Raw genomic sequence first — 23,957 nt, 5'->3', positions numbered from 1 at the left:
CATCCTGGCTTCAATGCTAGCTAGATTAATGCAGGTGTGAGTACATCTACCTGAGCTGCAATTGCACCTCTGATTGCAGTGTACACATACCCTAAGTCACTTAGCTCAAGTCCTTGGAGCACAAGTCCCATTGAATGTCCCACCTCTAATACTTGATTCCACCCACCTTTAATTTATTTTGAGTGTAAATCAAGTTTCCAGTTGAATTCTATGGGCTTTGGGTCAGCTTTAGATGCTTAAAAGAAAGCATATACATTATGTGACAATAATTGAAAGCTGTAAAATGTGAGGTTTGGGTTAGATCTCAAGATGCATTACGAATCAGTTATTAGAAAGTAGGCAGATAATATTTGAAGGAAAAGATGAATGTAGATGAATAAAAAAAATATAATTGGGAGGAAGATAGGAAGGTTCCCTGAATAGTAAAGCCTGCCTTTAAGTAGGAAGAAGTCTAGATCTAATCCAAAATTAATGGGCCAAATTATGCTGGGTCGTATATATATGCACCCACACAAGAGGCAGCCATAAAATACAACGTCTATTTGGGAGGACAACAACCAGAGCTGTGTGTAGCTGCTGATGGCATAAAAGGGTGACTGGGAAGGGTGTGACCAGATCACCACCCTCTAAATACCGCAACAACTGCCAGGAGATCACTGGAGGGAGCATGGGTGTGATCCTTGCTAAAATGTAGCAAGTGAATCTCTCCAATACCCTCACCCTCCCAGCTTCCCTTGGATGGTGATGGACACACTAAATAATGGCAACCCCAGTGAAGTAGAGCATAGCTACTCCAGATTTACGTCAAGATAACTGAGAGAAGAATTTGGCCCAATATCTCAAGACACTGCTATTCAACTAATATAGTTCTTCCTCCTTCCTTCCCATTATAGCTCTGCATCTTAGACTTATAACCTAGTTCTATACATTTAACTCCAGAGGTTGTATCTGTATTTTTCAAACTATTTAAGTCACTTTGGATAGTGTGTAGGATTTTGAATTTAGGTTAATTAGCTGTTACATGGTTGATTATTAAAGAAACATACTATGGGCCAGCTTTTCAGAGCATGTTAACTGTAGAATTAGGGACATAAGTTCACAAAATAGTGCACACAGCTAAGTGGTTTTCAGAAGCTTAACTGAATTGCTCGTGCAATTGAAACTACCAGATGTTTTGTTGGTAGTGTTTTTTTGTTTTGTTTTCTTGCAGATTTTATTGCATCCTAGCATTACAGTAAATTTGAAAATTAATACTAATTGTGTACATCCTTTATCTTTTTTTTTAATTAACTATTTCCTTAAGTACACAATGCTGAAATTTCACTTGTATGCTAACCAGGAAAATAGACAGCCACTCCCAGAATGCCTGTTCATTCATATTTATTTTGTTCTTCTGCACAAAATAGAATGGGTGCTTTAGTGTCAGGAACAATAAGTAACCTCTTATGAAATTACCTAGTTTGCTTGTACATCTTGTTTTCTTAATATAGCCCCACAAATAAAGAGAGGCAGTGCTTAAATAATAGTGCTCTTACCTTTCTCATCCATTTTAAAGCTGGATGAGATGCCATCTGTGTCACTAACAGCTACAGAATAGGTTCCCAAGTCCATTTTATCAGGATTTTTGAAGTACAACTTAGAACTAAAGAAATCATTAAAAATATATATATATACACAGTTAGTGGCTTTGTCACAAGTGGGCAAAGTTTTACAAGAACAAACTTCTAGTGCCTTTATACAGAGTTGCAGAACTTACTGCTCTCCAGTTGTTTCAACATTAAATTTGTCAAGATCAGTAATCTCTTCATAGGATTTAGACCAAGTAAAATCTGATGCCTCTGTAACTTCTGGGCAATCAAAAGCTAGGTAAATGTTACCTTCTTCATCCACATCTGCAGTAATTTCCTTAGTTCCTGAAAATTAAGAATCAGTTCATAAACACAGCAGTCAATAAACAGCATTTATTCTTCAAGGCCCCAGTTCAGCAAAGCACTTAAGCAGGTACTTAAATCCATTCTTCTTCAGCAATGTGTCTTAAGCACATTAAAACGGGCTTCAGCACATTCCTAACTTTAAGCATGCGTTGAAGTGATTTGCTTAACATCCTAGAATGGGGTTTCTTATAATGTACAAGGAAACAGAAGTCTAAAAAATGCTTAGTGATACTAAGCTATGAAAAAAAACTAACTGTAAACTTGGAAAGTAAACTAGTAACATAAATTATAACACAAACTAAATGATTTAAAAATTCTTGCAGTGTTAACAATCAGCGTGCCAGGTTATGCCTCTCACACTCAAATTAGGCAATACTTTACTGTAGCAGCAGACTCACTGAAATCAGCGAGACTAGTTGTGGAGGAGTACTCAGTGTGAATAAGGGTGGCAAAATGAGGCCTTATTAATTATTTAGCAACATGGTAACAAAATTTTTTTTTAATACCCTTGTGTATAATACATGTCCTTTCAACACCTACCACAGTAGTTAGCACTAACAGTGGTTGTTGTAAATGTCTTGTTCCTAATTAGATTTAACGGATAAGGCAATGCTTAAAAACTTTCCAGTTGCTTTAAATAATTAAATAAATTTACAGTTAGCTAATCTCAGCATTTGTATTAATCCAGGTATTTTCCCTCAGTAAGTAAAAGAAATTACAAGGACACACTGCCAATACTTTGATAACTATATCAGCAGATATGGTTATCTCAGTTAAAACTGACAAGTTTTTCAGTACCAACATTAAACTATCCTGAGTTCCTGGAATGCTTATTTCTGCTACAGTAGTGTTTACACCATTTTCTAAATTATATCTACATTTTATGTTTGGGAGATAACATAATTTAGTTCATACCTGGTTTTGCCTCGACAAGCACTGGCTCAGAAATATCAGATGATTTGCCTATACCGGCTTTATTCACTGCACGGACTTTGAAAACATAGGTTTTGCCCTCATGTAAATCATTGACCTTGAAAAGGACAGAGTGAAGTTTGTGTTAATTACATAAATTTGTATAACTGAGTAATAAGAATTTGTTAGCAGAAGTCCAAGGGTGATATCCTGGCCCCATTGAAATCAATGGTAAAACTTCTATTCATTTCAGTGGGGCCAGGTTTTCACCTCCAGGTTTTCTTGCTTGGTCACTTTTTCATTGAAACAACAATAACTACAATAACCTTGTAGTAAATGAAGTGTTACCTCTAAGTAACAGTGTGATATTTGTTTTTCATTAGCAGTGGTCCACTCTTCTGAATCTACTTCCTTATAGTCCACAAAATACCCAGTAAGAGGACTGTCACCAATGTACACAGGTGCTTTCCATAGAAGTACCAGTGATGTATTCCTAACTTCACAGAATGTCAGATCATAGGCAGGCCCTAAAATATTTTGAATATTGAAAAATTAGTCAAACTTAATAACGTTTTATAACCTGGCCCTTTTGGACGGGGGAGGAATGTACAATTTATTTTTTTTGTTTGGTTTCAATTCCCCCCCTTTAGAAAAAGAAGTTGTATATATTGCTATACTTTCTCAGGTTAAAATGCCTATGTCTATGTCAACTCACAAAAACTGTTTACTGCACCACCTCCCTTATGCAAGAATAACATTAGTATTCCAAAGCGTACATTGTTAGCTGGATCCCAGTTGTTTAATTTTGAGGTTAAATTATTCATCTGGAAAATCCAGGCACTCTAAAATATTCTGAGGAGGGATAGGTGCTTCTTTTTATTGTTATTTTAATTCACTATTTCAAATTCAAGGCTGCTCCACTGAGTTTGGAATCAAATCGGTGACTAAGCATCAATACTTCCATTTTCAGTTTTATTGTTTCTATTTTATTGGTGAGTATGAAACAGGAGCCACTGGCCTGATCCAAAGCCCACTGAAGTCAGTGGGAGATTTTGCATGTATTTGATCGGATTTGGATCAGGCTCTATATGCACTGACAGAAGATCACTTTTCAGTCTGAGGACGGGTATAGATCACCCTAGAGGAAGGGAATTCAAGAGGACATTTAGACAAAGAACTATTAAAATAGTAGTCACTCAAATTCCCCTGACACTGTAAGTAGTATATGTGTGTTCTTGTGTCTTTGTATCTTGAAGGCTTATATTCTCACCACCACATCTTCTTTTTCTTTCACTGAAATTGTTCTGGTACCACACAATTTACAATATTTCTTTATATATGAAAATGTTCAAACTCAGTTTTATTAACAGAGTACAAAACAGTAATCACATCAGATTTCTATCACACAGAACAAACCTACAATAGTATACAACTATCATTCAAAAACACAGAACAAAGACAGGTTCTTTTGAATAAATTAGTGTTTCCCTCCATTCCATCTGACTTTCAATAATGATAAATAACCAACATGAAATGCTATAATGGATATAATTCTGCAGACATGCATAAGGATATCATTAGTGAGCAATAAAGGGGTGATTCTCCATTGGATATAAAATACGGAACATAGGATTGGAAGGGACCTCTTTGTTCATCAAGTCTCGTCCCCTGCTGTCTCAGGCAACCTTGTCATACAATTCCATTCGTAAATTTACCAGTGTGTTTTCTTTATAAACCTGTGCACTCTTTCAGACCAATGAGTACAGGTAAGAGATTTCTCATGTAAATGTAAGGCTGAGATTGTCAAAGGAGCCTAAAGGAGCTGAAGTTTGATTCCTAACTGTCTTAGGGTCCTTTGAAAATCCCAACCTAAATGTTTTTATGGCCACTAATAGTTAAATTTCCTAGAGGCAGATGTATTTGCTAAAGTCCTAGAAGGTGGAAGAAAAATGAAGTGCGAGACTTGATGAAGAGGACTCTATACTACTAGTAAACAGTGCAATCTTTCATTGTTCTAATTCATGTAGAATAATAATTCATTAGCTGACATTGTAAACTCATAGAGGCTCACAGATATACCTAAGATTGGGGCTTTGCAGGAAAAACAATGGACACCAGCTATTCCCCTACTCACTGGATTAGAAATTGGAAACCTTGCATTGGGTTTTGGCCTACCTGTAGAAGAACCTCACTTCTGTACCAAAATGTGTAAGAGCTCTTCCAATATCCACAGCAATTACAGGTGTGTGGTAGACATGTATGTTTTTATGGAATTTCTTTATGTAATAAGCGTAAAAGGCTCAGACTTTCACTCCATCCTAATTCAAATCACACTTCCTCCTTTTGGTTGTTGCTAAGCCATTTTCTAACACTACTTTCAAAGAGGTTTGGAGAACATTTTAACAGCTTTTTTTCTAGCAGGAAGAAATTTAATACCACCTGTTCAGTTAACTGCATAATGAGAACAATGCGATCAGACTGCGGAGCGCAAAAGATCAAGCAGTTCATCATGGAAATGAAAGCTATTTCCTCTTTGTCTCCTGAAGACACCTTTTATTTTATTTTTAGACATAAACTCAAAAGGGCAAAATCCTTGCTTGTTCACACACTGGGTAATTCCACTGACTTTGTGGAAGATTTCAGAGGGAGTAAATCAGTGCAGTACTTGGCCCATTCAGAAGAGTAACTACCCCTTGATGTCATTTTGATCCTCAGTACTTACAAAAGAATGTGAAAATCTCACATGTGATAATGGACAGCAGGTCAATTTCTCTTACTTACACCATTGTAATATCATAGAAGCCAACAGATAGGACTTGTATAACTCAATGGAGAATTTCGCTAAATGTTTCTCATTTCAGTCCAAAGTTATTTTCCATATATAAAATAAAAAGAATCATAAAATTATCCTCTGACTTAAAACCCCATCAAGCCACACTGGAGTCAGTGAGAACTTTTATCTAGTTGTAAGAAAAGCAGTTTAAATTTCCCCAGAGAAAATTAATGCAATAAGGCATTTTGTTCAGGAAGCAGACATGAATAGATCCACTGAAGTCAATGGGACCATTCATGAAGAAAGGTGCTACTTAATGTGAATGAGGGCATCAAAATGTGCCCTTTACTAAAGAACCTGAAATTAAATAAAATTGGAGTCAAAATTATCGCTGTGAATGCTCCCCAATAATAACCAAAGAAGAGTTACTTTTTACAATCCTACACGGGTTAAGCATTTGTGATCTGCGAATCTTGGGCCAGTAACATTTTCTCATTTAACATTTTTTAAAAGTGAATTTAGTGCTTGTGATTAACAGTCCTGAAGCCTGAAGCTTGAGGAGGATGGAGAGCAGAACTGCAGTTTTCCTCGCAATATGCTAATGGCCCATATCGCTGTCCTGTTGGGACTACAAATAGGGCTTTTACCTCTCTGTTTGTTTAGGGCCCAACACAACTCCCACTGAAGTCAATGGGAAGAGTCTAGGGGTACATCTACACTACAATAAAAAAAATCCACAGCACCGATTTTCAGAGTCCAGGCTAATTGACTCCAGCTGCTTGGCTAAAATTGCTTGGTTGATGTTCAGGCACAGGCTGGAGCCTGAGCTCTGAGACACACACACACAGGGTTTCAGAGCCTGGGCTGTAGCCCAAATAGGAACATCTAAACTGCTATTTTCAGCCCCACAGCCTGAGCCCTGTGAGCCTGAGTTAGTTGACTAGGGCTCAAGACTTGGTGCTGCGGTTTCTTTGTAGCATAGACATACCCTGACTGACTTCAGTGGGATCTAGATCATTCCCTTAGTCTTTGCTAGACACTGCCAATAGCCTTCCTAGTAGTGGCTTGTTTCCTGTGTCAGCCTATTTATAAACTGCCTTATTAGAGATCACTTACATTGTTGGGACTGCCAGTATTGGGTGCAACTGTAAGGGTGTATATTGTGATATGGATATATCAGTTCACTTGCAATTGACTGAAGGCATCAATTCATTTCACACAGGACACAGAGCCATCCAGCGACAATGACTTTTGTTCACCGCTAATAAGTGTCTGATTCAAACCTTAACATAGAATATCTGGGTTGGAAGGGACCTCAAGAGGTCATCTATCCAACCCCCTGCTCAAAGCAGGACCAATCCCCCAATTTTTGGCCCAGATCCCTAACTGGCCCCCTCAAGGATTGAACTCACAACCCTGGGTTTAGTAGGTCAATGCTCAAACCACTAAGCTATCCCTCCCCCCAACACATTTCATATCACCTGGGCCATCTCATCCACTCACAGTGTAACAGCAAATTTAGTACACTTCTAGTTTAGCTTTTTGAAAATCAGACACATCCTACTGAAGCAATTTGACAGGAACTCTTGTAAGAAAATTACAGCTTCCTTCTATATTCACACTGGGATTTCAAACTGACTGTGTTGCAAGGAATTTGCATTAAATTGAGTATTATGAGGAACTAATAGACTTACCAGGTTCTGGCATGGTCCAGGCTTTACACATAAAGTGCTCGCTGGGATCTGAGGGAAGTCCTATACCAACCAGGTTTGTAGCAGCGACTTTGAATTCATAGAAGGAGTTTTCTGTCAAATCCTCTACCTTTTCAAAACAGCCAAGGACAAATTAATATACATGAAAATGTATTACTTTTTATTCAAGGCCTTGGAAATTTAATAATAAAAACCTTCATTTATTCACTGATTGATGTAATCATTATTAAGCACCATAGATTGTACAAGGAAGTAAAACAAGATCCTGCTCCAAGGATCTTACAGTCTAAACAAGAGAGCTCATATAGGCACAGCTTTCGCCATCACACAATCAGCCTTAGTAATGTCCCTCACACACACCCCTTCAAATCACAGTTCCTCCTCTTCCCTCCTCTTGCTGCAGTGGGAAATACATTTTTGCAGCTCTGGAAAAGGTGGAGCTTACTTTGACCTCATGAGTGACCAGCTACTTAGAGGATCATCTCCATCACCTATGCAAGAAAGAGGATCATCTCCATCACCTATGCCCACTCTCTACCCTTCTATCCCCTCCCCAACCAGTTGCTCACAAGGGGGTATATCTGAAGAGCAGGAGCTGTGTTCAATCAGAGCCCAGATACAGGTAGGCCTTATTGACTGAGCCGGGGGTGATAGAGAGGCCATACTTCTCGGCTGAATAAGACAAGGGCACAACCTAGGTCATAACAGGAAATAATGACACACCCTGAGGGGTGGAAGGGGAAGAAGGGTGCATAACAGAAATCTAAGGGGAAAGGAAATAAACCCCTTGGGAGAGGAGTATATTTAAATAACTCAGATCCTGCATTTATCTTGTTTGGGTGCTTTTCCTCAGTTGTTGTACTTAGTTGCGTAGGGCTTTTATTTCTTTTCTTTAAATATTATAGACACTAGAAAGGGAGGAGATAGCACTGGGGATGGGATCAGCAGGGCACAGCTGGTGGCCAGTAGATCCAAGCCAGAGCCACTAGTCACATCTCTGTCACTCTCCTGGCTTTTTATGGTGAGCACGTCACTATTTGAGCTCAGCTTTGCAGCTTATGGAGACCATAAAGTCCCAGGGCCTACCTATGGCCTGGCCCCCTGAGCAGCACAATCACTGTGGTGGTTCTGCATTTGGACCCTCCACAGACCCTGCAGATTTCCTTCCCGTTTTATTTTCTGTTAAAATTGTGAAAGGGAAGGCTCAGCTAATCACAGGCACCACTGTGGAGGGCCTGGAGGATCTTAGATGTTCACAAATGTTAGAGAAACTAGGTCAGTAGTCTTTGAGAAAAAGGAGATAATAGAAGGATCTTAATGTAGTATTTAATTTTTGATGGGAATAGAGAGATTTATGCTTGAAAGTTTTTCTGAACTAGCGTCAAATACAAGATCAAAGCAAAACCAAACTGAGCTAGGAGAATGCCAGGCACTAAAAGAATTTAGCCAGAATTTCTTAAAATATAAACTAACAACATAAGAACTTAGTGCAGCCAGTAAAAATGGTTTAACCCTCCACCAGTCAAGGGGAAAACATATTTATGGAGTAAGGTACAATTATTTAATCTAGGAAAAGGATGAATCTCCATAGATTTCCTGGTTTCTCTCTATCTATTTATGTTCTAATACTGTGTATCAGAGGGCCTAATATGCTTACCAGACATCATAAAATATGTTATGTGCCTAAAAGCTTTGTTTTCTTTATTTCAATCAGTATTTCAGGCTTCGATCCTTCAAATGGCTGCAAGCAGATACACTCCTGCATCCAAGCACAGCCACTTGGAGGACTGTGACCTTAGATACCAAATGAATTAAAGACTAATTTGTTTTTCTTAATTTGCATTATTTGTTTACAAAGGCATAGAAGAAAAAACTTAACACCCTGACTAACTCTGCCCTTTCATACTTATCCGCCCTTCTTTCATTTCCCAATGCCCCCTGCTCCAGCCGCTCAGCCAGTAATGCCTGCCTTTCCTTTCAGTTGTCAGCTCTCACACATACATCTCTGTGTCTTCCATGCTGGCTCCTGTGCATGAGCTCATCAGCAAGGATATTGCCTCCTTTGCATTAAAATCTCTCCTAAAGACTCACTCCTGCTGCGAGGCTTATGGGGAAATTAGGTGACTCACACTGATAATTCTGAGGAGTATTTGCGAATAATTTCTAATTTATAGTTTCATAGAGTTCAAGGCCAGAAGGGACCATTAAATCATCTAATCTGACTTCCCCTATTACATTCCATCCAGTTACCCTTATATGGAGTCCAGTATCTTGGGTTAGACTAAAGCAGTTCAGTCCTCCACCGTTGTGTGCCACGGGCAGAGAACAGGAGAGACTGAGCTGCCACCAATGCTTGACTCCCCTGCCATGGCAGAGAATTGATTAGATGAGGCATGCCCAGACAATCCTAGCAGGTGATCCATGCCCCATGCTGGAAGAAGGCAACCTCCCATCCCCTGGTCCCTGCCAATCTGACCCTGAGGAAAGGTCCCTACCATCCTGAAATATGCCAAGCAGGTTAACCCCCTAAGCACGTGACCAAGACACCAGGTGTCTTATCTCTAGTTGTAGCCAATCCTTGATGCTTCAAATGAAAGAAAATTTGAAAAATAAATAAAAATGTAATAATTTAACCTAATATTACCCAAACGTGGTGAAGCACCACCTTCACTACTCAATGGTTGTATCCCTTCCACCCAATCTCTCTCTGTGTCTTCAGATTGTAAATTCCTTGGGGCAAGAGCCATGCCCTATTCTCTGTTTGGAAAGCACCTCATAAATTATGGGAAGTACCATCAATCAATCCATAATGACCCTCTGTTGCTCTAGAGCAGAGTTTGCTCTCCACTGGAAGCTGGACCAGAGGCAAAGTGGTAGGGCTGGAGCATGATTTTCTTTTTAGCTGAGGGGAGAGATCCACAGAAAGGGCAGGCCTGCTTCCTTTGATCTTAGCCCATCTCCGTTCTCTCTCCAGACCTCCCACACTACAGGCACCATAGTAGCCTGCTCAGCCATATTCGTCTGCCCTCCCACCATATGTTAAAGACCTGGTGTATGACACCTTTTTAGATCACAAGTTACTCTGCCCTGAATAGGAAACATGCTTCCAATCTATTCCTCAAATCTCCCTCATCAACCAGCCATACTTCTCTAGGTCTAGGGGGGCTGTGGATTGTACTGCATTGCTATCTTCCCCTCTGCATGCCTCTCCACCCCAATTCTCAAGTTTGTCACACTTTGTAGCTCTCCACAACACACAGTTGAGGGGACTGAGCCATTTTTAGTAGTGTCCCTTCAAACAAGTAAAACTTTGCCAATTGTCCAAGAGTAAAATAATACCAACCGTATAAATTCTCTCCTTAACAGGGGAAGAATTGATTTCATGCCAGTTATGGTGATGAGCCTCCCTCTTATCTATATAATAACCAAGGACTGGTGATCCTCCGCTGAACTTTGGCAGTTTCCACCCGAGAGTCATTGAGTGACCATCACAGTTAAGGAGTGTGATGCCATAAGGATGTGATGGACAGGCTACAAGAAAATAAGCATACTGAGTATTAGTACAGTGTTCAAAACACAACAGCTAGAAGAAATACAGTCATTTTCCCCCTCTTCTCTTCTATAACATATGGCTACAGGTTACTGCATCTACGCAATGGTCTGTAAGAATAGTAATAAAAATTCACTTTGAGATGACTAATACCTTGGTGAACAACAGCAAGCAAGTAAGAGACCCTTTGCCAAAAGAGTTTTTGCTGCTATGTCTGCCCAATATTATCAGATTTTGCATTCTTTGGCAATAATGCTGACAATGCAAGTTATAAAATGGCTGGAATGGTATGGAACAGAAGGCAGTCTGGATCAACACATTCCTAATATGCTGAAATGTTCAAATAGGTGCAAGGATGTCTCGCTCAACACTAAAGGGTCTTCAGCAGTGTTGATGTTAATGAAAATACCTCCTGACCAAGGCTTCTGAAATCTTCTAGCATGTACTTCAAACTGAGGTTGCTATGTTCACTGCTGTGAGCTTTGTTAAGATGCCACAAGCCTAAGCTACATTGAACCAGGAAGAATAATGTTCTTTGTGAGTTTTCCCCAAAGACATTATACCTGCTAAAGCCAGGAGCAGGCATATCTCCAGAGCTTGCAAGAGGGTTTGTAAGATTGTTTTCCTGTGCTGCTTGTTACACCTATTCAACAGGCCTAACATGCACTTCCCCCAGCACTATCTTGCATTTGCCATCTGTGATCATAACCTTCACTAAAGGTACCCCTTCCTGGATCTGTAATTCTATAAGCAGTGCTAGCTAGGTTCCCTCCCCTGGAGCTCCCCAGAGCATTTCAGCTGAGTTACTGGGTCTTCCTGCATAATATTTGGCCCATCACATTTAAAAGACTAGAAAAAAATCTACCCGAGGCCCAATATAGTCTCTGCTTTTAGAGCTGTATTTATGATCAGCATGAAGTACTGACAGCAATCAGCAAAGACAGGCATTGTTCTTTTCCAGATACGGATGAAACTCCAGAGCACCATTCACAGCCAGTTGTAATAAAGCATGTGAAACATATCTCAGCACCTCAGAGTGGGTCTGGCTTTTGTTAAGCAACCTGGGCTTTTCTGCTATTACCACTTCAAGTTAAATAGTAGTGAGCACCAGTGAATTCTTACCAATGGAAAGCCTCGATCCTGCAAACCCACACATGTCAGTCACTTCAGCTATGTGAGTGCTCCCATTAAGTTCCCAGTTATGACTGCTGATGTGGATAAGCACTACCCACAGGTGTATGGGTTTGCAAGATTGGGCCATAAGACTGTGCAGTGTTAAATGATGCAGCCCCATGCAACCAACAACTTCAAATAAAATGTGAAGACAAATTCCAAAAAATCTGTTATTTTTATTTTATTTTTATGCCTTCCAACTGACTAAGTGACTGCAATGGTGTCTGAGAAGAGATGCTGCAACGTTAAAAAGTGCAGGTGTATTAGAATCTAAAGGTAAACAAATGTAAGCATACTTTCCTACTACCTACCGATATGAGGTACACTCCCTCCTAAAACAATCAAATAGAGTAGATTTTTTTCAATAATAAAATATCAAAGGTTAAGGAAAAGTCTTCTAATATGCAAATCTTTTAAAAAAATATTTCTGAAAGCAATGTCGATTGTCCTTCCTCTGCAACTTTGAAAGAGAACACATTCAAATATTTAATTGAAAATTTTTCTTTCTGAAAGAATACACTATTAAATCAACTGATCTTCCAAGTGCAGGACATTTTTGTTACTTTTCATTCAAGTCTCAAGGCTGTGAATGCAATTGGGGAATCAAAGGCAGAATAGATATAGAGATTACACTTTACCCGTGTGTGTGCATTGTGGCCCTAGGAGCCATTATGCCCTCCAATAAGCCTGTATGATGCCTATTCAAGCCAATGGAGCATGCAACGAAGGGCAGAAATGGATTGCTTAGACTGAGGCTTTGCTTGCAGAATGCTGGAAGATGCGGATCTTCCCAACTATATTTTGTATTAAAAGGAAATCTGGGTTTCCATCAAACCTACTGACCTAATTGTGACAGCCAGTAGCTGATCCAGCACTCTGATCACTTAAGCATTCATTAGCTTTACTAGGAAAGGCCTGATGGAAGAGGAGAGGACTTAATTGCCTAAGCAGACTGGGGGTTTATTAGCTAAAGAGCTAAATTATCCCACCTGGTGGAGAGGCTAGTTAAAAGCACCGAAAGGAAGTCCAAAGGAAAAGGCTAGCAAAGCTCAGAAGAAGGATCTCAGGATGGTAAGAGTTCTTTCTCTTTCGGGAGAAAAGGCTGAGGATTAGGAAAAGCTGTAAATAGACTTGCTGCATATGACTGTGATGGTGGTTAGGTAAGGGTAATAAATAAATAATAACCAACTAGAAGGCATCCAAGGCTGTTTGTGAGAGACAGGAGAGGCGTTTGCCTTGACTGTTACAGCAATCAAACAATTTTCTGTTGGGTGTAGCCTTGTAGTACCTGAAAGTCTTCTTGGTGGACCAGATTGACTAGTAAACTGATTTGCCCTAAATGAGCATTAGAAATCTGTCACAGGCTAGTTTAACAACACAAAGCAGCCCGGGAATAGGGTTGAATCTGGCCCTGTATTTCTAAAATGTCTTTCATAAAAAAAACTTTCTTCCTTTACACTGTCTTTTCCCTGCACAGTAGCTAAATGCATGATAGTAAACTTTAACACGCTGACAGATGTTCCATATCTGAAAAGGGTACTATTATTCTAAATGAGACCATAGGAGTTAGTTGGTACCAAAATTTTAACCCACAAAATAAATGCAAAGCAGAGCTGCCCAGAACCACACTTACTGAGGGCTGCCTGTACTGTTATAGGTTCAGATTCTTGAGAATTTTCACTGACCCCCACAGCATTCGCAGCTTTCACACGGAAGATGTAATTCTCTCCAGTTGTCAGACCATGAACCACAAACCTGATTTTAAAAAAAAAAAGCATCAAATATTTGTTGTTCATTTTAAATCATGTATCCTTAACAGATTCTTTAATGTTCTGAGCCACTTACTACGGGTGGGATAGACATAGATTTCTGATGAAAGGGTGGGGTATATTATTAGATATGGTCAGAAAATGCCTTTTTCCTCCACAGGAACATGTCAATGAAAACGAAGAATTTTTGCTACACGATCTGAATTCTTTTTCAGCTTTCAAGGTTTTGGTTGCTTGGTGAAAATCCCCCCCCTCGCCCCCTATCATCAAAGATGGACATTTCCCATAAAAACTTCAATTTCCTGAAAATAGACATTTTCATAGAAAATGTTTTGTTAGAAAGTTTCCAACCAGCTCTGTACAGCATATTAATATGCAATAGATTTCAAACTATCTGGATACACAGAGGTATTACCAGTACCTATTATATTTAATAGGTTTATGATTGCAAGGTTCCCAGTGGTTTGTTCCAACCACAGAAGTATCAATATAATAGCCAAACAGATCTTCTTCATGTTTTGGCTTGTCCCACTGTACTACAACTGATGTTTTTGTATTTCTTGTTGCCAGTATGCGACCAGGAGCAGATGGGACACCTATGCAAAAGAGAGATCAGAAATGTTCACTAGGTTTATAGTAATGGATATATAAACAAGTAGTGACTAATTCAACTAGATACAGCATTGTATACTTTCCAGATTTAAATCTTACTAGCTGTGACTTTTTCTATTCATTTTGTTATGTGATACATTGGCATAGTTGCTGTACTGTAAGTGATTCATATGTCTGGCTATTCCTATTACATACTGCAGTGCTTTATTGATTTTACTTACATTATATAAAGTAGACTCACTTAAAGTTTCTTCTCTTTGAAGGAGTATCTCAGTATGAGAACGAACGCTTGCCCTTACAATGAATACTAGCAGAAGAAATGTTTTAAATGCACCCACTATAGTATTATTGAACCTATCAGAAGCAAATGAAACTTACAAAAGTACAAAGACTACAAAAGTAAAAAACAGTAGGAAAAACTACTTTCAAAACAACTGATAAGGCCCTGATTTAGGAAAGCATTGCTATTCATTATAGCAGTTAAGCACATGCGTGAACGGGGATGGATTCCCTGAATATAGATAGACTTAAATCCTGAATGGGGCCCTGAATATCTTTATAGTGAGGTGAAATTCACCTCTGTGCTGAAGGTCTGTACAAGGTCTATGCACCAAGTAACTTCCACTTATGGCCTCAAAATACGGGGCATAAGTGGTGCATGGAGCTTGTGCACAGGAGTAAATTTCACCCAGCAGTGAATAATAGCTCACAAAGCTATATCAGTAAAAGGATCAAGTAACTGTAGCCGGAACTGTAGCAAGCAGCACAAAACTAAAGAAAGAAGATGGACACAATTTCTGGTCTGTTACTATTTAAATATAATAATAATACCTTACACGGTACTGCACATTTACCTGGTACTGCAGCTTGAATGGTAGGAAGGTTAACCATAAATTCCAGCTCAGGTAATTAAATTCTCCCTACCTAAAATGTTCTTACCATTTCAATTGAAACTGCATCTTTCACTTCCTGTCCCAAGCTGTCACTGTGCCATGTTCAGCAGTTCCTAGGTGTGGCTGATTTTTAGAGCTGGGTAAAATAAATCCAGTATTTTTATTGCCTACCTCAGTGGAGTGTTCTGCGATTTAGAGTCAGAGTTTAAGGCCAGAAGGGACCAAGACTGACCTCCTGTACATCACAGGCCACCAACACCACCCAGCACCCACACAATAGACCCAATAATCAAAATTAGACCATGGTATTACAGCTCACAGAACACTAGACTATGTTGTGCCACAGGCAGAAGATAGAAAGGACCCGAGATGCACCAGGGCCCGAGGCCCCCGTAATGTCAGGGAAACAATTTAAGTATTTTATGTTTATTAAGTAGGTATAAATCAAAGCTACTATAGAAGTACAAACACAAAATATTTTTATTTCATCCCAAATGATCTCAAATTACCTTATAGGTGGTGAGTTGAATTTTTAAAACCCTGGTTGATATAAGTCAGTATCCATTAGCATTTTATATATTGTGCCATATTAAATAATATAGTCGTTTCTTATTCTTTAGTAAGTATATTGAAATACTGTGATATCTGAGTTCCATAATGTGGCAACTGGTGCTTTCTGTTTGTGACCACTGTTAAACTGAGTACACAACCACACTTTTGAACACAGAGTAGGTAACTGCTCCCCTAAATTCCCATTTGCATGTGTACATGTGAGATCCAAGTATACAATTTAGGTGAATTTTGAAAAGTAGCCACTGTGTGTGCAGACATATCTTCAACTATCACTGAAATGCAGCCACCTGTGAAAAATTGGAATTCTGCACCAGCAACAATCCTCAACAGGGTTATTAGGAAGGGAAGGAAAGGCTATTTTATCTAACTGAAGCTACAGGGAAATTAAGGTAGCCTATAATTACCTAAACTGGAGTCTGGCCAGGATATCTAGTCCTACTTTTGTAAAAATTCACATTAATAAGCACTGTTGAAGAACGACCAACTGAAATTAATTTAACATTTTAACACTTCCATTACACAGCAAAAGGAGATGCAATAGCTATGCAGAATCCCAAATGCAACAAAAATGTGGCAAGTTGGTTGCCCTTGAAAAATACACCTGTTTATACAATTCAATTTGATTATAATGCACACTTTAATTTTTAAAAGCATACTTTATTTGCATTTTTTTAAGTATCAGTGGCATTTACTATGCTGTCTTACCAATGGTCTCTTGTGCTTGAATTGGTGGTGTTACTTCAGAAGGATCGCTAATGCCATGTTTGTTTGCTGACAAGACTCGGAAAACATATGATTTTCCTTCTGAAAGATCAAACACTGCATAGCGAGGAGATCTCACTGCAACCTGGGCATTGACTCTTTGCCAGCTTCCACTGCCAACCGCAGACTACCAAAAAATAAAGATGATGATTACTTCAGAATTGTTAAAAAAGTGGGCATATTGGATGCATTCATGAATCTGATGTAAGAAATTAAACCAGAGAATAGTTTTGGAACGGCTCATGCTTACTTGAGTTCTGACTGACAGCCTGTCTGTATCTGCTGATCTAGCTAGGCATTTATAGTATGCAGAACACTATGGTATCTGAGTTTTTTAGTTAAGGACTAGATTGTGCTATTTGCATATCCAGAGTAGGCGATAGACCATGAGTGCATAGTCCCAGGGGGAGCATTGGGTAGCACTGTGCCTAAAAGAGAAACTTAATTTCTCTTAGGGCCCTTGTTGCACTGGGGGAATAGTGATATATTTTATGGAATGCAACATAAACCCTGCATTGCCATGCAGCTCTGTTGGTTGCGGGAGAGGGGGCAGCAAGGGCAAGTCCATCGCATCTCAGGTGCAGCCCCTACAATCCTTTGAGCACACAGAGCTCAGCTGCAATGCAAGTAGCCCCAACACAGAACCTGCAAAAGGGCTGTGGGGTTTCTTATTCCCTACCACACCTTTGCACACTCTATAGAATCAGGTCACAACCACACCCTGCGTTCTTAGAATCATAGAATCATAGAATCATAGAATATCAGGGTTGGAAGGGACCCCAGAAGGTCATCTAGTCCAACCCCCTGCTCGAAGCAGGACCAATTCCCAGTTAAATCATCCCAGCCAGGGCTTTGTCAAGCCTGACCTTAAAAACCTCTAAGGAAGGAGATTCTACCACCTCCCTAGGTAACGCATTCCAGTGTTTCACCACCCTCTTAGTGAAAAAGTTTTTCCTAATATCCAATCTAAACCTCCCCCATTGCAACTTGAGACCATTACTCCTCGTTCTGTCATCTGCTACCATTGAGAACAGTCTAGAGCCTTCTAGACACAGTCTAGTCTTCTAGACTTTCACAAAATGACCAAACTAGTTTTGAATAATTCAGTAGAATATTAGCTGAGCTCTGTGACAGGCAGCAATTTCCTGCAATACCCTGGACAGCTCTTACTGAGTTGAGTTAGATCTCACTATATTAAGTTTATGTATCACTGTGGCCCAGGATTGTGTGGGGAGAGAGATCACAGTCCTCCGGGAACTAAGAACAGTGGCAAATTCACTCAGGTTGTAACACCTGCCAAAGGGCACCACAACTTGGAAAGATTTACACACACTGATTCAGACTGGATTCTCTAGAGCCCGGCAAACAAAGAAAGGACACTTTGGATCAGTTAACTGGAGTTTAAACTGACTCGGGGTCTTCTTTCTGATCTAGTAAATGGACAGGACCTTCAACAGGACCAACAGGAAAGAGTTGTAATGTCTGACACTGACCAGAGTCCTGGAGTTGGGGTGATCTTTGGTAAGCTTATTAGCATGCCTGTAGGGTTTTTTTATAGTTTTTAATGTTTTCTCTGTAATGCTTTTACCTCAAGAATAAATGGGCCTGCTTAGAAAGAGCTGTGTGGTAACTTGACTGTGGGTGATTACACTTTTTATAGCCTCTGAGGAGAAAAGCAGAGCAGGACTGATTTGGCAGTCTGACTTGGCTGGAGAATTCACAGTGTCCGCAGAGACCTGTGCAACCTGGAAATACCCTGGTTAGGAGAGAGAAAAATTCATGTCTTTGAACAGAGGGGTGGATGGCTGGGGAGACAGAAACCTGAGTGTAGGTTCCCTTGGTGCACCATCGCCAGGGGAAATACACGTACAGTTGCCCTGAACTGTGACAAGCTCAACTACTGTCTTTATTGCATATGGAAGAGAGCCCAGACAAAGCTCCAGGAAGCAAGCACTCTGAGAACTCTTCTCTCCATTAATTTCTTAAAATAAACTGTTGACCCAGAATAAACTGAGTCATAGATTATTTCAGTGGCTTTAGGAAAACTGAATTGTCCAGTAGACAGTTTGAGTAAAACCGCCTTAGGACACACAAAGACGGGTGCATAAATGTGATTTTTTCATGGGATTATATGAACAGAAGATTTAAAAAGAAAAACCACTTAGACTGTAAACTCCTTGAAGCCTAGATAGTCTTTTGTGACCGTTTGGAAAGCACCTTATATAAAATGGGCACTACCACAAATGAATAATAAAAAAGGTAAAATACCCCAAATCCATATTTGTAAATCTTTTTTAGTGGATACCGCACTTGCACATTGTTCTCTATAGAAAAAAAATAACTTTTTTCTTTAATAAAAAGGTGAAAAATATGGAAAGAATGTTATTATGCTCCATATTTGATATGTTAGTATTGAGCCTGGACTTGAAGGAATTTAATTGCGCATGCTTCAGTGTGACTGACAAGACAAAAATCAATGTACTGTTTTATATTTAGTTAAAATTTAAAATCCAGATATATTTTATTGAATTTTTTAAATTTTACTCTGCACTGGATTTAATCTGTCTCAGCATTTCTTGTGTACTTGGCAGTTGGTAGTGCTTTTCCTTATAGTTATACAGCTGGGAGAACCCCACCTGGGTTTTGTGTTTCGTTAGACCTTTAAACATTCTTTTTCACTGTTGATTATTATGATTGTTCTAAATTTTAAAGATAGGTTAGATATATGAACTTTAAAATTAATTTAATAGAAGTCTATGCTATATAAAGGATAAAGATTCCTGTTTGCAATGAGTGGATTACTCACATAAGTAAGAACTACTCACAAGAGTAAGGATTTGCCGGGTTGGGCATTCATTTGCATAAAGAAACCTTGTTCTATTAACTTTTTAGTTCTCAGTCTTGCTTTTCTTTAGTCAGTTTTGTATTTAATGAATTGTTCATTTGTCCTATTGCCTAGTATCTGTTCATGTATGTTGTTTCTGTACTTGTAAAACATCTTCAGTAAATCTTGTGCATATGAATATTACCACGTGGACATTTAGGGCAGCATTGTGGGTACACTCTAGCATAGAGGGGTTATGACTCTTCATATTATTTGAATTTGCATAGTTTACAATCTAAGTATAAGGCAAGAGACAACAGATGTGTACGGACAGACCAATGGGAGATTACACTGAAACAAAAAGCAACAATATTGGTATAAAAGTACCAGCGGCCTAAAAGTTGTCAAGTGTTTTGTAGGCATCACAGCAAAGGAAAGTTTTAAAGAGGGTTTTGAAAGAGGATAATGAGTTAGATTTGCAGATATTTATCAGTAGAGCCCTGTGCGGATATAAAATGTGTATCCACATCAAATACCCCAAAATGGTCTGCAGATTTGCAGGGCTCTATTTATGGGGATCTTTTCCCAAGCACAAGGGACAGCATGAAAGAAAGCATAAAGATGCTTGTTTGAATATTTAACAAGTGGGTGATGAAAGCTGGCATGACGGGTCAATCCAAGGTGAGAGTCGACATCTCAATAGTAAATGAGAGATGATAGATAGGATGGAAATAGGGTGTGAAGGGTGTTGCAAATCAAGACAAGCAGCTTATGTTTGATGCAATAGAGAAGGAGGAGCCAGTGGAGAGATGCATACAGAGGCATAACATGGTCAAAGCAATGGGCTCAAAAAATGATCTTTGCATCAGTATTCTGAATGGGCTACGAGCAGGGCAAGATAGCATTTTTCAAGGACAGAGGGAAAAGATGTTGCAGTAATTGAGATACAAGATGAGACCTTGACCTTGAATGAGAGTTTTAGCAGTGTGGATGGACAGCAAAGGCCGTATCTTAGAGCTGTTATGCAGAAAAATCTGCAAGATTTTGACAGTCTGGTTGTGATGACCTAGAGCAGTGGTTCTCAACCATTTTTTACGCAGGGACACCTAAACTTAAATAGACAAACCTGTGGACACCCGCCCCCCACTCTCCTCTCATTATTTTGTTGTTCACAATTTGTTTCTTTATGTTACTTTAATAGTTATCTCAAATACTTCTGTAGAGAAATTATTATTATTTGAACAGATCAACCAAAAACATTGCAAATTAAAATATTAACAGCTTACCAGATACTAATGATAAATTACAGCATTGCTAGGTGATATATGTGGATATCTGGGAGATGTTGGAGGGGTGTCTGTGTACTGGGAGGATGCTGGAGGAGTGTTTGTATACAGGGAGGAGGTACCTGGGGAGTGTTGGAGGGGGTGAGGAACAATGTCGCACTCCCTGTCACGGGGGCAGGGCAGCTGACACAAGCCCAGAATTCAGTGCCAGTCCGTCAGTCAGCACCTCCCTGTGGGCCTCTCCCCCTCCCCTGGCCCTGTCGCCCCTCCCAGCCGGGCTCTGAGGCCCTGCAAGAGGTGTTTGCCAGCTCCGCTTACCTAGCGGCTAGGGTGGGCAGGATCTGGTAGCTACCAGGGACCAGAGGCAACTGCAGAGAAACGTTCTGGGGCAGGGCTGGGCCAGCCCCTCATGGTGGGGCTCAGGGAGAGAGCACCACCTCCACCCCGACTCATCTCAGTGGACTCCAGTAGCAGGGAAGGACAAGCAGCCCCGTGTAGCAGGGAAAGGGGTCCTCAGCCCCCAGACAGCCGTCCTGTTGCTTCCCCTCTTCCTGCACTGCATGGACACGCAGTGACTGTGGCCACTGGGAGAGCCGCTGCCTATTCACTGCTGGGCAATCTGGAGAGAGGTGGCCCAAGGCCTTGCCCACCCCCAATGCCCTGTGAGGCAGAGTCTGTGGCAGCCCCTCTGGATGGGTCCCCTCAGAAGGCAGAAATCTGGGGGGTCGTGACTCTGCATGCTTCCCCCCACCACCACGCATCACCTCTGGGAGGGACCAATCAGTTTCCAGACCCTCCCCTTGATTATAATGGCGTATCCCTAAGGGTCTGCAGACCACACGTTGAGAACCACTGACCTAAAGAGCTCAAAGCTGAAAATGATGCTTTGGTTACAGGCTTCGGTGATAGGCCGAATGGTGGTATGGTCCACAGTGATTGAGAAAGGAGGTAGCAGGGACAGCTTGGAACAGAAGCAGGGACAGAAGATTAAGAGTTCTGCTGTAGCCATGTTGAGTCTGAGCTGGTGGCTAGACATCCACAAGGAGATGTCAAAGACAGGCTGAGATTTTAATTTGGACAAAAGGAGACAGGTCTGGAGTAGAGAGGTAAATCTGAGAGTTGAAAGCACAGAGATGATAGCTGAAATTGTGTTTGTTGATGGGATTACCCAGAGATAAGGTGTAGAGGAAGAAGAGAAGGGGACCAAGGACAGATTCCTGTAGAACGCCACAGAAAGTTGGAGGGGAAATGAGAAGGATCTTCCAAAAGAGATGTTAAAGGAACGATTAGAGAGGTAAGAAGAGAATCAGGAAAGGATAGCGTCACAGAAGCCAAAGGAAGAGAAGATTTCAAGAAAAGGAGCATGGCTGATGATGTTGAAGGCAGCCAGCAGGTCAAGAAGGATGAGGCTGGAGTCCTGGTTCTGAGCTTTACTTAGGAAGAGCTCAGTAGAGACTTTGGGGAGGATAGTTTCAATGGAGTCCAAGGAGCAAAATCCAGATTGGACAGTGCCTAGCATGTAATTGGAGAAGAGACACTCCAGATAGTGATTGTAGACAGCATGTTCACTGAGCTTACAGATGAAAGGGAGAAGAGATCTGGAATGCTAGTTGGAGAGGCAAGTAGGGGTCAAGAGTGTGGGCATTTTTTTTAAATGTGAGAGACCAAAGCATGCATGTATCATGAAGAGAAAAAGCCAGAGCAGAGTGAAAAGTTAATGGGATGAGTAAGATGGGGATGAGATTGGGCACAAGGGATATCAGGAAATGGGTTGGGATGGGGTCACTGGAGCAAGTGGAGGAGTTAGGGGAGGACAGCACATGAGAAATGTTTGTGCCAATGACAGGGAAGAGGGGGGCGAGAGTTGGAGGAGAAGGGAAGGCAGGTCACATATTATTTTTTCTCAGTTTTCACCAATGAGATCCTGTGTGGAGACAGAAATGGAGTCAGGAGGAGGGCAGGGTGTGTGGCGTGAGGCAAAGGTGGTGAAATATGGCTAGGATTTTTGACATTAGATTCAGTTAAAGTTGGAGAAGGAGAGCTGTTTTGTTAGGAAGATGGCAGAACTGAAGGAGGAGGGACTGAATTTGTAGTGGAGGAAGACAACCTGGTCATGGGAATTCCACCAGAGATGTTTCACAGTTAGACAACAGGAGCAAAAGAAGCAGATGTTGGGGGTGATCATCCTTTGCTTACCAGCACAGGCTATCTGTATCATGAGTAACAGAGCAGGAAGGAGAGCAACCACCACCAGGTAGCAAAATCTCCTCCTGCTCTGGTGGACAGGGAGTGAACATGCAGGAATGGGGAGTGGGTGGAGCTTTGGCTCCTCTCCCACTTCAATGTACAGGCTAGCATAGTTCAGCCACTGCAGAGGGGGAAGTAAGTTGCACCAGCTTATTTCCTCCATGGAGAAAAGGGGAACCAGGGACCAAACTGTGAGCCACAATTCAATCTCTGCTGTGTTGCTGGGGAAGGGAAACTATGTGCTGCCCCTTAATAAGGGCAGATTGCAAAGTACCAATCCAGCCTTGAGGGAGGAGAAGGTTAAGGTGATGCTCTCTATTAAATTGTTACAATACATTGTAGTTTTATTCTCATTTTTGATAGCAGTAACAAAATAGCACAGAGGCAATTTTTTATGGCTCTTGAACTTAAATACTCATTAGATCACATAACAACATATTCGATTGTCAATGCCTTCTCTAAAGTCCCACGGTCAAGTCCTGCGAGACCTCAGTGAGTGCTAGTCTTATTGTTCATTTTGCAGCTCCAAAAATTATTTGAATTAAATTGTATGTGGCTTACAGCTCAATGCAACTATACAGTACAGTACCTTCTCAATGAAATACATTAATGGCTCTTTGCCACGGGGAACAGGTGGCTCCCAGCTGAGCACAACATATGTTTTGCTGGTTTCTGAAGCATGTACATTGGTGGGAGGTCCTGGAATCTGAACATCGCCTGGAGGAGTAATAAACTTAGTCAGTGTTAAACCAGAGATTAACCCCAGGTCAGCATTTATGCTACAGCTCATCTTTCCAAACTCGAGTCTATTAAGGGCTAAAGTATCCGCTTTACAGTTTAATGGTTTGCATCATTTCTATTTTGAAGCACTAAGCATGCAAATTACAAGCGGGGTATTTATTTTCACAACCAAAGTAACATATTCAATAGCACATAG

The 23,957-nt window shown here is 40.5% G+C and overlaps 1 protein-coding gene across 9 annotated transcripts in view; it reads right to left on the bottom strand.

The window, feature by feature from the left end:
• The window catches only part of MYOM2 (myomesin 2), a 141,337-nt gene that overhangs the window by 69,060 nt on the left and 48,320 nt on the right, over positions 1 to 23,957 (bottom strand). For 7 of the 9 annotated variants that reach the window (XM_074947781.1, XM_074947782.1, XM_074947784.1 and 4 more), the window contains exons 14-24: positions 23,610 to 23,737; positions 16,607 to 16,790; positions 14,245 to 14,419; positions 13,688 to 13,809; positions 12,366 to 12,386; positions 10,675 to 10,862; positions 7,314 to 7,440; positions 3,195 to 3,373; positions 2,850 to 2,964; positions 1,757 to 1,913; positions 1,536 to 1,642 (exon numbers count right to left, since the gene is read on the bottom strand). In XM_074947781.1, coding sequence (XP_074803882.1) covers positions 1,536 to 1,642; positions 1,757 to 1,913; positions 2,850 to 2,964; positions 3,195 to 3,373; positions 7,314 to 7,440; positions 10,675 to 10,862; positions 12,366 to 12,386; positions 13,688 to 13,809; positions 14,245 to 14,419; positions 16,607 to 16,790; positions 23,610 to 23,737 — 1,503 coding nt within the window. The remainder of the gene's footprint in view (positions 1 to 1,535; positions 1,643 to 1,756; positions 1,914 to 2,849; positions 2,965 to 3,194; positions 3,374 to 7,313; positions 7,441 to 10,674; positions 10,863 to 12,365; positions 12,387 to 13,687; positions 13,810 to 14,244; positions 14,420 to 16,606; positions 16,791 to 23,609; positions 23,738 to 23,957) is intronic. The other 2 variants (XM_074947783.1, XM_074947786.1) reach the window with 1 other exon arrangement.

The sequence above is a fragment of the Natator depressus genome, chromosome 3 (assembly GCF_965152275.1).
Source record: "Natator depressus isolate rNatDep1 chromosome 3, rNatDep2.hap1, whole genome shotgun sequence".
NCBI lineage: Eukaryota > Metazoa > Chordata > Testudines > Cheloniidae > Natator > Natator depressus.
The sequence above is the reverse complement of the archived record's forward strand: the minus strand, read 5'-3'. Positions and strand labels throughout refer to the sequence as shown.